The 14,777-nt window shown below is 38.9% G+C and overlaps 1 protein-coding gene across 6 annotated transcripts in view; it reads left to right on the top strand.

Moving 5' to 3' along the window:
- Nucleotides 1-233: 233 nt before the first annotated feature.
- Nucleotides 234-14,777, top strand: part of PREX2 (phosphatidylinositol-3,4,5-trisphosphate dependent Rac exchange factor 2) — a 257,393-nt gene continuing 242,849 nt past the window's right edge. For all 6 annotated transcript variants that reach the window (XM_067553641.1, XM_067553645.1, XM_067553644.1 and 3 more), the window contains exon 1: nt 234-720. In XM_067553641.1, the coding sequence (XP_067409742.1) occupies nt 592-720 (129 nt within the window). In that variant the 5' untranslated portion in view covers nt 234-591. The remainder of the gene's footprint in view (nt 721-14,777) is intronic.

Raw genomic sequence — 14,777 nt, 5'->3', positions numbered from 1 at the left:
GACTTTTAAAGTGAATTCTTATCCTCTCTGGTTGGGGATCTCCAATTAGCCTCAAACTCAAGCGCACAGCTTGTGTGTGAAGCAGGCAGTTGCTGGCACGCAATCTTTCCCAAGGTTGTGCTTCCTTTCTTTTTTCCTGAGATTTGGCGCAGAGGGAAGGGGTCGAAGTCACATGGACACAAAGCTTTTGATTAATGGCCAAAGCTGCCTGTGTTGCTGCGGCTGAAGCTTTCCAATCTCCCAGAGCATTGGGAGAGCCGGCAGCGAGTGACCGCTCGTTTCCTACAGGCTGTGCCCCCAGCCTGCCTCACTGGGCAAGAACACGCGCATGTTTTATCGCTTTGCTTCTCCGGCCCTCGAGCCACTTCTCCAGCAGTGGGCGAGTGAGGGAGGCTGGTTAACATCCTGCAAGTCCCGGGAGACCAGCCCCCGCTATGTAACCGAGTGGGGTCTTTTGTTGTCCCTTCGGAACTTTACCAGAGGAAACGCGGAGGCAGCTTTCCCCGGTTGGGAGCGGCTGCAGGGCGCCTGCAGAGAGCGGAGGAGCTGGGAGAAGCCGGAGCTGGGAGCGAGGCTTCGCTTTGGGGAACAATGACAGAGGAGAGCCGAGGGGAGAGCGGGAAGGATCTGGAGAAGCAGCTGCGCCTGAGGGTGTGCGTTTTGAGCGAGCTTCTGAAGACGGAGCGGGACTATGTGGGCACTTTGGACTTTCTGGTGTCGGTGAGTCAAGCTACGTGAAGCTGGGACCATGGGTTCACTGGTGGCTGATGGACCACAAGTGACTTGTTGCACAGGAACACGCCCCCCCCATTCCTACAGGTTTACCAGGGAGGGGACAACACCAAGGGACGGGGGCTCTCCTGGGGGGTGCTCCTTGGGGAGAGAGGGCGCGAGACCAGAGCAAACACTCGCGCAGCAGCAGCAGCAGCAGGGTGGAATAGTTTCCCCCGAGTGTATTGCAAGGAGCTGTTGTTTTGAAGTTGCTTTAGGGAGACTGGAGCGAAGTGGTTTTTAAATGGCTGGCTGTAGGTGAGACACACGGTCCCGGGCTGGAAGCTAAGAACAGAGCGCGGTGTGGTGCAGGTACACTTTGTTCAACAGTCTTAGTTCATTATTCAGACCGCAGCGCAGTGCAGTCCTCTCTATTTACAGCCCCCCTTGAAACCTAGTATTCTGGCGGGGGGTACCAGGAAGAGCAAAGGGGGTTCTGATCTAGAGCAGCTGTTGAGTATTAAAGCCACATGTGGCATTCACCCCTTCCCCTACCCCACATTCTCCAATTTAAACTAGCCTTTGTAATGTAGTGGTTGGACTGATAGTTGAGGGAACTGTTAATTATTTATATAAAAATGCATCGTAGAGAGTGTGCTGTAGCAGTTAGTTTTAGCTTCATTCTGTGTCTTAAAATCTGGATTAACAACATGATTGATTGTTAGGTTCAGGTAGTGGCATAAACTTCTGCTTTTTGATGAAGTTATCCTCTGGTCGAACCAAAGAATGTCTTACCACTCTAGAGTGGAAATAGTACTAACATCATAACATTTCTTCCATTTTCCATTTGCACACAGCATCAACAGCATCACTTTAAGACCTTTGGGATAAACAAATCTCAGGTCATCTGATTAGTTTTGCAGAGTGTCTTCCTAGGAGTCCTGACATTCTTTTCTCTCCTCCCCCTCCTTTCTGAAGGGGCAATCTTTCAAAGAGCAAACTTCCTGCTTGGTTTTTTGAGATCTGTGACCTTTCTGCTTATTATCATGGCAAAGGAAATTCTCAACTGGGCTGTGACAAGGAGAATAAAAGTACAGACAGTGGCATGAAATAAGATTTACAGCATAGCCTTTTTGTCCATTTTTTATGTAACTTAATCAGTGGTCCAAAGTATTTTGCTTTTATATTTGAATATTAGAAAAAAAGAGAGAGAGTGGTAGTAAAATTGTACTATACCTTGCTTTATTGGCACAAATATTGATCTTAAAGTGACTTTGTCCAAGATTTGGTTTTTATACCCAAATCTGATCTACCTCACAATAATTATAATGTTTACATTTTCAAAAGTGACTGGTTATTTGGGATACTCAATCTTTGGGTATCCAACTTGAGACTCCTTATAGGGTTTTAGTTTTCAAAGAATGGATTTAATTCCCCCCCGCTGCCTGATGTGGTGCCAGGATTTGAAGCTGGGTCTTCTGACTTCCAGGAGGGTGCTCTGCCCTAACCACTGAATTATGGGGTATTCTGGGACAGGTTTCCTCCATTGAAGCAGTTTCAGAGTGTGTAAATTATTAAATACCCATTGGAGGAGGGGATCTGGAACCTGAGTCTTTATACACAGTGGAACAGCTTCAAAAGAAGTGATTGAGAGACACCTACCCCAGAGTACCCCATAGCCTGCTGGTTAGGGAACCCTCCTGAGCGGAGGGAGGCACAACTTCAAATTCCTGCTCCACACTAGGCAGAACTGAACACCGGCCTCCCACATCCTAGGTGAGTGTGCTAACCAATGGGCTAAACATTATAAAAGGGGTAGGATCTTCAATTCCTTTTGTGTTTTTGCAAGAAAGGGCTTAGGTGCCTAATTACAGGAGAGGGTTTATGACTGAGCATTCCAAATGGAGATAGGTGCCTCCCTCTGATTCAGGTGCCTAACTCTCTTTGAGGGGTAGGGCTTAGGCTACACTTTACTCCTCTTTATTTCCTAGTGAAAGATTTGGGATTAACATCATTGCAAATCACAGTTTGTTTATTTATAGAACTGGTTCAGTTGTCGTGTTGGTTTCTCTGCAGTATCCTACCAATCAACTTCAGTCAGGGACCATCACTTAAGATAAGAGGGTAATTTGTTCTCCAAGCCATTCAATCCTTGGAATTTTTGCTAAAACTGTCAAAAAGTTTATTTGTTGTGCCGATGTTTTTTTATGCTAGTTGTATGCCAACTATGAACCGGACTATAGTTACTATCTCTTGTTATAGACTCTGTGGTGATGCTCATCATTGTAACATCTGATCACTATTTCACACAGACCATTGAACAGCTGTCAGACAGTACTAACTTTCAGTCACTGTCAATCTGGGCTAGATTCTGAGAGGTAAAAGACTCCGTACCCCATCTTACCAGCTGCCTGATAACATTTTTTTTGTTAACATTAATCGCATATGGTTCTGAACAACTTCTGCTAGTATAACAATGTCAATATAATTCCAGTACTGGAAACGAAATGAAAATATTAGCTAACTATGTGGTGGTGATGGTGATTTTTGTACATTTTTGGTGAGCTGACCTATAAAATATTCAGGAAGGAACGTGCTCTGGTGAGGAGTGATAACGCAAGATGATTTGAGCAGCAATGTGGTTACCAGGGGGAATGATTGGAATTCTGTACCTGTTGTTATAAACCATAGTTCCTGAATCAGGAGAAATTGGTAAAAGAAACAGACTGTAGATAATGGGGTGGGGTTTGTGTGGGGAAATAACAAATCATAGTATAAGGGTACATCTCAACTGATGGCGGCAAAGTCGCTGCCTTCTGATCGACTTATCTGGATCAATTGAGCAGGATCTAGAAGTCGACTGACCCAGGATCCAGAAGTCGACACTGTTAATCCACCCCCTCAAGTGGCGTAGCACTGCGTCGACGGGAACGCGGTTCCTGCCAGCGCAGTGCAGTGAAGATGGCACACAGAAGAGAAGCACAGCAGTTGACGGGAGTTACGCAAGCTACTCTGCGTAGCTTGCGTAACTCCCCTCGACTGCTGCCGAATCACTGGGTAAGTGTAGACAAAGCCTAATAGATTTATCAACTTCAAAGTAAAATTCCTTCTAACATTAACATTGAAAATCTGTATGTCTGAAGACATTAACACAAATGCTTCTTCAAGACCTAGCAAAGTAAATGGACTATATAAAATAAGGCACTGTAGTCTTAGTATGTATCTGAATTGTAAAATTCTATTTACCCAGTCACTAAGATATGTTTTGGTTAGATAAACAAAATATTTTTCTCCCCCAGTCATTCCTTATGCATCATTGTTATCATGGTAAAGAAGGGCAAAAAGACTTTGTGTCTGCATTGGTAAATTTGTATCAGTTTTGTCAGGCTGGTGTTTATTAAGTGAAATACAGCAGAGGTATGTCAAGTCAGGTAAATACTTTCATTGCTGAATCGGGTATTGCTACTAAGCCATTTCTATATGTGATTTCACCTGTCTGCCTATTTTTGGTATTTTTAGCCTACACACATCACAGATCAACCTGGTGAGAGGGCCAGATTATGTTAAAATTGTTCTTTTCTTTTTCTGAGTCTTCTGTGAGACAAACTTTAACAGCATATCATCTATAAATTCAGTTGCTTCCTCATTAATAATTGGACATTTGGCCCTGTTTCAGCAAGGTACTTAGGCACTTGCATAACTTTAAGCACACTAGTAGTCCAACTGACAAGAATAGGGCTACTCATATACTTAAAATTATGCATGTGCTTATGTACCTGACTGAAACAGGATCTTTATTGTTAGAATATTTCATTCTAGCATTTGGGGTTTGAATTGGATGCCAATATTCATTTGTTTTTATAGGAAAGTTAAATTACGGTAACTACTTAAAGAATAGTAATAAATACAGCTAAAGTTACTACAAATAATAAACTTAATTGTTATCTAAGGCACTACATCCTTTTAAAAAGACATCACATTTCTATAGCTAAAGAATAGTTTGAACTACTTGATGTATCCAACTTATTACTACTTCACCAGCAATTGGCATTCAGAGTTCAACAGCACTTGGAAGTACATCACTTTATTTTGCTAGTCATGCCATTTCATACAGCTCAAAAAACAGTAGAGAATCCTGACTTTTCCAGAGAAAAGGAAGACTATATTTTAAATAATCTATAAACTACACTTTTCCACTAACACTCACCCTCCTGGGTGTGAAATAGGGGAATGATGGTGAATGTTAACTCTGGAGATAAAAAATCGAATGGTATGGAATGTTATGCCATTGTGGTTTATGGTAATGATGCTCTTTTATTTTAACTTTTGTGGCTTAATCAGTGTTACCTTGGTCATGAGATGACATTATAAAAAATACAGTAGATACCCTTAATGGTCTATGTTAATTTATATGTGATACACCCTGTAAAACTAAAATTGCACCTTTTGTTTTAAATATAGAATAGCAAGCTAATTAGAACTAAACTGAATAGTCTTTTTTGGAATGACTTCTCAGGACCCATTTTCCTTACACAACTCCTCTTGGAGTTCAGCAGTGCTTCTCTGCACATCAGCCAGAGAAACAAGTTGAAAAATGCAAGGTGTTTTCTCCTTCAGGTTTAAGGCTCTGCATGAAATCCCGGCCCCATTGGTGTCTGTGGTAAAACTCCCATTGACTTCAATGGGGCAGGATTTCACTCTCTGTGTTTCTAGCCGCTACAAGCAGTGAAGTGCTTGGAGGCTGAAATGAGAATCCCCATATGGTAATGTTACATAGTGCCGTAAGCTTCCTGGGCCTGTCACACACAAGTTCCTTCTGAAATAGTTTTTTATGGTTGTAGTTTTGGTACAAACTTCTTAGGAAAAATATTAATCAGTTACTATAATAATTAGTGACTTCACAATAGTTTGTATAATTGCATTTATATTTTATAAAATATTTTTAAATGAATGGAAGGGAAGGATTTTAGCTTGCTGCATTTTTTGATAAGGTTATGTGACTTCCTTTTCCTCTCCTCAGTTTAACTCCCCCCTCCGCCCCCCAATTCTATGGCTGCTACATCATAAAAAGTCAAAAGGAAGTGCAAACACAATTACCATAGAAAGTCAGCATCTTTTTCCATTCACTTCCAGTTTCTGCTGTTTTTCAACTTGTCTAAGTGTTACAAAGTGAGGAAAAACCTGAATGTGTTATGCTATTCTTAGTCAGGCAAAATTAAATATCAGCAGCACCACCTGTGGCCTTTATCAAGGTAAAGGATAAGCTGTATTAAAAATGGTTTGTTTATTTCCCCATAAAGGAAAATATTTGAGATATTTTACAAAGTCTATTATCAAGAAAGGTGTTTCCTATCTCAGTGAATTAAGGACAAAATCTGACAATAACAAAAAGGCCATGACTTTAAGGGGCATGCCTATCAAGTAACTCATTTGCTTTGAATATACTGGGTTATTCTACACTGTACTCAGTACAGATGTCTCATATTATTAAATTGGTTTTTCTCTTAGGTCTGTCTTTGCTGTAGCCTAATATAAGTGCATCTTTGTTTTTATCTATTTTGGAATGAGCAGGACTGTTGTCCTTGAAAAATGCATTATTTGCAAGCCTATCATCTCTTCTGGGATATGTTAATATGTTAATAAACTGACTGAATTTCTGGGCTGATGGACAAAGGGAAATTGGGTTTCAAAGGTTCAGTGCCACAGAATTTGTCTTGGGTATAAGCTGAGCAATGAAAAAGATACAGAGCAAGGAGACAGGAGTAAGTTAACTACATACAGTTGTCTTCCAGTGCCTTATGCATTTACTGAGAAATTTCTTGGTTTAGCTCTCTAAAGTCTTACACTACACCTATCACCCTGGTATCTGAGCTTCTACTTAGTTTGCTTGTGAAGATATTTAGGACTGTATGCTACTTTTTGTATTTATGCCTTCCGAAGATCTGTGAATGCTTTACAGTCATTAATAAATTAAGCCTCAGCAACCTTGCAGATGTGGAAGGTTAGGTTCTGGCACAGAGAGATAGTGACTTTGGGTCCCACAGGAGGTATGTAGCAGAGCCAAAAATATAACCTAGATATCTTGATTCCTAACCCTGTGCTTTAACTACAAGGCTATCCTTTTTCTTATGTATATATGATACTAAAAGAATGTATGTCTATTTAAAACATCTGAGTGATTGTGTAAGAATAATTTTTCAAAGCCAGTTTCATTTTGTAGAAATGCTATTGCTACCATAATTCTGTGTAGGTTGTTTACAAGTCAAGTTATCCATGATATATTGTTTTAGGGGCAGACCGAAGATTTGAGAGACCACCACCATTCCTGCAATGAAATAATTTTGAGGTCGTGACTGAACTCCTGCCTCCACTCTGTGCTCTTGGCAAGCTGGCTTCAATGCATTTTTTATACGCATCTACTCTGGAGTAGTTCCTGTCTCCAGTGGTCATTGTTGGGTGTGTGGATGAAGCCTACTAGGAAACTAGTTCTGGATGAGTAGAAAGTACTGTAGGATTTATAGCAGTTCAGAGCAAAGGTACAAGAATACAGCTGGAAGGTAAAAGTCAGATAGTGCTGAAGAGAGCAGATGTGGAAATAGCAGAGAGAGTAGAGTTTTTATTCTACACTTGTTTCAGTGACTCCTGAGTAACTGGTATAATGTCTTACTGAAAATGGTCTATGATAAACCACCTGTTCTCTGCTCTTTTCATGGAGACACTTATTAAAATAAAAGTTGGCTTTGATCAGATGTACTTCTGTGATCTGTTAGGTTTCCTCTGGATCGATTTTTCCTATATTTTAACGTTGAAATGATTAATTTGTAATACTTACATACAGCACTGCTACAGACAGGGGACCAACTAGCTAAGCAGCAGTTCTGCAGAAAAGGACCTAGGGGTTACAGTGGACAAGAAGCTGGATATGAGTCAACAGTGTGCCCTTATTACCAAGAAGGCTAATGACATATTGGACTGGATTAGTAGGAGCATTGCCAGAAGATCGAGGGAAGTGATTATTCCCCTCTATTCGGCACTGATGAGGCCGCATTTGGAGCATTGTGTCCAGTTTTGGGCCCTCATCACAGGAAGGCTGTGGACAAATTGGAGAGAGTCTAACAGAAGGCAACAAAAATGATTAGGGGGCTGGGGCACATCTCTTTTGAAGAGAGGCTGAGGGAACTGGACTTGTTTAGTCTGCAGAAGAGAAGATTGAGGGGGATTTGATAGAGATAGGGATGGAACTAGGCTGTTCTCAGTGGTGGAAGATGACAGAATTAGGAACAATGGTCTCAAATTGCAGTGGGGGAGGTCTAGTTTGGATATTAGGAAAACTTTTCCACTAGGAGAGTGGTGAAATGCTGGAATGGATTACCTAGGGAGAGGGACTCTCCATCCTTAGAGGTTTTTAAGGACCGACTTGACAAAGTCCTGGCTGAGATGATTTAGTTGGGGTTGGTCTGCTTTGAGCAAGGGGTTGCACTAGATGACCTCCTGAGGTCCCTTTCAACCCTAATCTTCTATGATTCTATTTTTGGTCTCAAAAAATCTAATGGGTGGTAATGCTGGTGTGGGCTTCTAAGTCTCTGTAGTGGTATCCAGTCCTCCATGTTTATCTGTTTTCAAAGCCAACATCCTTTTCAAGTTAATAAAGATGTTAGGAACAGATCCTTGTCACTTTGTTTAGAAAATATCAGTTTTAGTTGCCATGCCAGCAGGTCTTATAGCAGACTGGGCTCTTGACTTCCTGTCACCATCTGGGAAAGTAATGACTGCTAGAGTAGCAACTTGGATAACCAACTGGCTGTATATGTGGTCAGCAGATGTGATGTCTAACACTTCTCTAATTGGAATTCCTTTTGCTGAAACAGACTCCTACTAAAGTTTTGCACAAGTTATTTACAAAATAATCAGTAAACAAAATTTGTCTGCTTCAGGCTCAACCTTAGAGAGATGAGGCGGGTGAGGTAATATTTTTTATTGGACCAACTTCTGTTGACGAGAGAAACAAGCTTTCAAGTCACACAGAGTTCTTTTTCAGGTCTGGGAAAGGTACTCCCAGCATCACCCTGGAATGGGTTACTTAGGGAGGTGGTGGAATCTCCATCCTTAGAAGTTTTTAAGGCTTGGCTTGACAAAGTGTGACTGGGATGATTTAGTTGGGGTTGGTCCTGCTTTGAGCAGGGAGTTTGACTAGATCACTCCTGATGTCCCTTCCAACTCTAATTTTGTATGATTCTACTTCATATGTACTCATATGTTTAAATGAATTTTTGTCTTGTAATAATAGCTGAGGAACAAGGCCAACCACTTGCTCAAGTAATTTGTTAAATGCATTTTATATTGTGTCCCTTTTAAAGATATTGATGGCATATTGGGCTGTTCAAACAGAATCATAAGTCAAACAAATCAGTAAACAAGAATGTACACTTGTATTTCCCATTTTTAATGGAAATAATTTTTGAGTTCTAAATGTGGAGGTTGTATGTCTGAAGCAAGAAGCAAAGTAGCTTTATGTAACTTCTCTGGATAAAAAGACCAGATAAGAAATTCATGTGCTTAGGAAGGGCTAAACATATAAATATAGTAACCACTGAATGATTCATTGGTTTGTATTTTTGTCCCATAAATAGGCTAGATTTGACCTTATATATTATTGTAATGAGCATAATGAGACTCAGGAAAATGAAAGTTGAAAAATATTTTTCTGACTTCAAACATTTTAAGAATTTTCTCAGTTTCTTTTGTAAACCCAGGAAACCATGTTTTACCTCTTAATTTAGTTCCCACTGTGACCTTCTCATAAGCTGGGTACTAAAAATGCAAAGCTATTACATTAAAATTAAATATTGTAAAATGAAGCTGCTGAGTTCTTGGACCTTAGGCAGTTGAGTAACAACACTGGAATATTGCTTCACTATATTATTTGGTCTATTAAGATTTGCCTTACCTAAATAATGTAAACATACTGCTGATCCAAATGGCTAGAAGAAATGGCACACCTCACATGCTTTGACACCTTTGCAGGGATCTGTGTTTCTCAGCATTGTATAAAAAAAAAAAAAAAAGTTATAAAGGCAACAATGATATTTGAGATTATAATGTAGGAGAAAGCAACAAGCTCAGCACTGTACAAAGTATCCTTTCATTAGAAGGTCATTACAAAGGATCTCATGGGGTAGAAGAAGGGGGTAATTGTGGCACATATCTGAAGTGTTACCGAAATTGATATAATTATGTACCTTTTCAGCTTGAGTTGGATCGTAAGACATCTAACACTGTTTAGTTCCTGTTTATGCCATGTAAAATGATATTTTCCAAGAATCATTTAAAGCATGAAGCAAATTGACATGTGTTCCAGATTCTTATAGGATGTCTCTAAAAATGGTCATCTTAAATAAATTTACACCAATAGACACTTCTTTCCAGTAGAAGTAAAAATACCTTTTGGCCTTTTTCTCTTGCAGCTTTCATAACACACAAAGTTGAAAGCACAAACCTTATTTGGTTTTGAAATAAACTGAAAATTCAGGAAAACTTAATTTAAAATACTAAGGAACATCTGACTTTGTTTCCCTGCAAGAAAAAACAAACAACATTTATTATGTTTTCATTTGTTCCTTTCGGCATACTTCTCAACCTGCCAGTGTTTAAGTGCATGTTGTTATGTCTGACAAAAACCCAAAATGAGGGTCACTAAAAATTACTCATACAGGAAACATAAACTGCTGTGGAATTTCATTCTTTCTATAGCCTCAATTTCATGATTTTTTTTTAATGTAAATAACTTTCGAAAGTATAAGTGAGGAGATTTAAAATTTATGTGATACGTAGGTGATTTTGGGACTAAAATGGGAATTTCCCCAAAATGAAGGACATTTGAAAGTTCCACCCTTCACTGTTCTTAGGGAAGGTGTACTGAGACCCCTTACTAAGGACATGTACTCCTCTTTTTCCTTTACTCCTTGAGGTGGCAGAGCACAAAATAGGGGGAAGCTGTCCCTGAGCTTCAAGGGTGGGTAGAATCTCCTGAAAGACTCATCATGTGAGTGCTGATAAAAGTAAATGTGCCAGTAAAAGTGCATGGTTGAATGGTTCAGTAAATAAGGTTTAAAGGTAGAGATGACAGAAAAGAGACGATAGATCAAAAAGAGCTAAAAAATTAACCATCTGGCGTGGGTATATTGAACAGTAACCTCAGCTAAATCATCCCAGCCAGGGCTTTGTCAAGCCACAGCTTATAAACCTCTAAAGATGGTGATTCCACCACCTCCTTAGGTAACCATAGGGAAAAAATATTTAAAGCGGAAGGTGTGGAATCCTGATGGGTGGGAAGCAGTGATGCCTGCAGTGAGATACAAGAAGCATCTAGTAAGAGGTCCTCAGTGTTGAATCCTGCTCTGATGTCAAGAGTGAGGCAAATTGGAGAAGACTTCAGCAGAACTTCGTGATAGATAAAAGTTTTTCTGCTATGGGCTGACTGAAACCATGATTCAAATGGATCAGGCAAACTGTTGTGTACAGTAAAAGGTAATTATAAAGACAGAAGGAAAAATTACTTTCAAAGACACTGCTTGGAAATTAAAGTTCAGAAATGGGGCCATAGTCAGCATCAGAACCAAAGGAGGAATTTAAGAAAATGGTGTAGAGAAACGGCAATTTTAAGAGATGGGAAAAGTACTAGAGGTAGGAAAAATTTACAATGATGGCAGGAGTGTGAGAGAAGGGGCATTACCAAACAATATGTGAGGAAAGAGAGTTGAAAGAAGAGGTCTTTAAAGCACTTGAAGTCAAGACTGTGAAGTGAATAAGGGGGGAAAAACAATTGGGAAGACTGTTGGAGGTGTGGGAGTACAGGAGAGCCTTTGATGAATTAGGCAATACTTGCATGAAAAAGAGAGAAATATTTTCTACTTGGTAAGAAGAAAACTGGAAGGAGAAAGGCAAGCTGACTAGGTAAAGAAAGGTGGCATGGAAGAGCACCATAGGGAAAGTGGTATGGAAGAGTATCAGCACTTCTGGCAGTGAAGAAGGGTATACATTTAACTTTGCAATAAGGAAGGGTGTGCATTTAACTTTGCAGCCCAAAATTTACACGATGAGGTTTCCAAATCTTGTTGTAGGGAGACATGTTGATGGGACATGCATCCATTGATTTTTAAGTTAAGTTGTGCAGCTGATGGTCCATAGCTATAGGTTGGAAGGTTGATGAAAGAATGGGTTCTGATTTGGGGCAAAAGTGTGTGGTTTTAGACCTCCTCTTATACAATCGGTTTGTGATATGTAAAAGTATTTTTTCTCTTTGTGTCCGGATCTTCTGTTCTCATTTCCAGCTATTGTACATTTAAACTTAATAATCTCAATAATGCTTAGTTCTTGAGAATTATGTTAAAAAGGTGCAATATATAATCATTCTTTTGGATAATAGCAAGTTTTTCAGTAAGGAAAAATATTTTCTGAAATTAAGACATACTGACTTTTGTTAAAAATATTTGAAAACGAAAGAGGATGTGGAGTTATCCATCCTAATAATAATACAAGTGGCATCCACAAAGATTCAAGACAATATTTTAAAAATCAGAATTACAGAGGAAAACTCTCCAGTATACACAACTACAGTATCTAAGTCAGCTGTAGGCACTAATAGTAAAGATTTTTATTAATAAGAGTTTGTTGAGTAACAGCAGCAAAAAAGTATAATACTGGAGCCATACAAAGAATGGGTATTCAAGAATTAATTAGACATTATTTAAATGTATTTCATAGTCCTGGAGCATTCTTGGGTAGATGAAAATGGTCCTGAAAACATAACCCTTTCTTTTCTTTCAAAGATTACTCAACGTACATGTATGTCCTCCTTTGAAACTGCATGAGATCCTGTTTATTAAGAATAATGCCTGGAAGTTGGTAGTTATAGTCTGTCTGTATGAGTGTGTTAATTTCTTCCCATATACTGTACCAGGAAATAGGAAGATTTTTGTCCATGTTTAGTACATTCAGCTCTTACAATAGTGAGACTGGCCTGGAACAGGAGGTAGGAAACTTTCCTGTTTTGTTGTTGTGCAGATACTGAAGATTTCTTGGGCTCTGAATGAGAGGAAGGTCATATTTTCTTCAAACACACTACAAAGTGCAGAGAGAGGTTTTCTTTGCTTTCATTGTGTTGAATTGCTGTGATCGCTATTGAAAAGCAAATCCCAGTAGCTAATGGATCACGGTTTCTTTCTTTGTTCGCATTTCCAGACCACCTTAGCTGTCCTTGTTTCAGTACCTACAAGTAATATAATTTCAGTAGAGAAAGCAGAAACTTTCCTGTTTAAATATCTAACACCTAAATATGTTGTGAAAGTACTTACTGTATATGTGAAAAGATTAAATAAAATTGTATCTTACTACTGTTATGTGCCTAACTCTGTATTGTAGGGAAAATCCTGACACCCTCAGAAGGTCTGGGTGAAAGGTTGCAGAGTAGCAGAATAGGAAGAATTCTGCTGTTTATAGAAGAGGGGAAGAAAGGCTGTGCCAGGGAATTTTGTTCCTGTGCATGGTGTGAAACTATGCTTTCTGTGGCAGTGCTGTGCAATAGTGTGTAGAGACTTGGAGGAGGGGATAGAAGAAAGCCAGTGGATTTATGAGTTGGGAAATCTGTTGGTAAAACAGAGTACCAGTTATGTAGATACTGGTGAAGTAGTGGCTATAGAGAGACACAGCTGATTTTCCATGGGCTGGGGAAGGTGAAAGATTTGGTGCTAGGCACCCTTGCAAATAACCCATGTATAAAGCCTATTAATTCAGATTTTGGTCCAATATATATAAGGGCTCCACTGCCTATCTCTTTCTGGGATAATGAAATTCTCATGTGAGCTGTTTGAGCAGCACCAAAGTGCCACAAACCACAGCTTTGAGCAAGTCTTTCTATGGCCCTCATAGCAAATGGAAGTATATATACCTGAAAGACTGCAGAAGGAGAGGATTTACAAATATATTGCTAGACATCGGCAAATCTTACTGTATTTTGAATAAGTGAAAACAAAAGTTTGCTTCTTGCAGTGACAATGGTGCAGTCAGTCAGATATTTCATTTTATAGACTGGATTAGGAAACTTTCCTTAAATTGCTAAATTCACAGTTCCTTGTTTAAAGAAATCAGTAAAAATTCTAGTTTGACAAATCCATTTTATGTTTTTAGCAGTTTATATTTCTAATCTGTTGTACGATTTTGTATTAACATTCAAGTCAACAATACGTTCACTTGTTACTTATCCAGTTCTGGCAAATCAGGACATGTGCTTTCCAGTAGGACATGTGCTTTCTAAATCCCCCTGCCAAAAATTTCAGTGCAAAGTGATTGTTAAGAATTTAGACACACGTCAAGAAATTCAATCCTGTTTTTCGTTTCCATTGTACTAGTAAAGATTTTTAAGTTTGCTTTAGATCTGCAACAATGAAATACCTTTATCTAATGATGGATGGTCTTATTTCCTTGTTAGTCCTATTCTGTTGTGTAAATGATATATCACAGACAGTGTTACCTGAATTACCTCAGGCTTCCCTTAAATTTAAAAAAAAAAGTACTTACGTAAGTGTATGGCCTCTCTTGTCAGAAAATGACACTTAATCACAAACACTGTATAAGGAATAAAAATTCTTTGTGTGAAATCCTGACCCCCTGAAATCATTGGGAGTTTTGTCATTGACTTCAGTGAGGCCAGAATTTCACTTTTTCTGGGATGGTAAATGAGAGTTTGAAAACAATAAGAGATGAACAAGAAGTATTACATTAATAGAATTTAGTTTGCATTATATCATTTTTCAAAATGAAAATATCAGTGAATTTGCACACTTGTAAATTTTTCTTAGAACAAAATTAAATAGGTTGGATTTTCTCCAAATGCTTTTCGTGGTATAGAAAATTAAAAACCTAAAATTACAACTTGTAATACCACTTAATATATTGTACATTTGGTATAATTCTTTGGATATTTTACTTTTCAGAGAAACTGAAACTTTTAAGCTATTCTTAAGAAATCAAAATTTGATCCTTTCAGTACAGCATATTTACATAAATTT

Source organism: Emydura macquarii, unplaced genomic scaffold, assembly GCF_026122565.2.
Source record: "Emydura macquarii macquarii isolate MOO-44397 ecotype Brisbane River unplaced genomic scaffold, CSIRO-AGI_Emac_v2 contig_1477, whole genome shotgun sequence".
NCBI classification, from domain to species: Eukaryota; Metazoa; Chordata; order Testudines; family Chelidae; genus Emydura; species Emydura macquarii.
The sequence above is the reverse complement of the archived record's forward strand: the minus strand, read 5'-3'. Positions and strand labels throughout refer to the sequence as shown.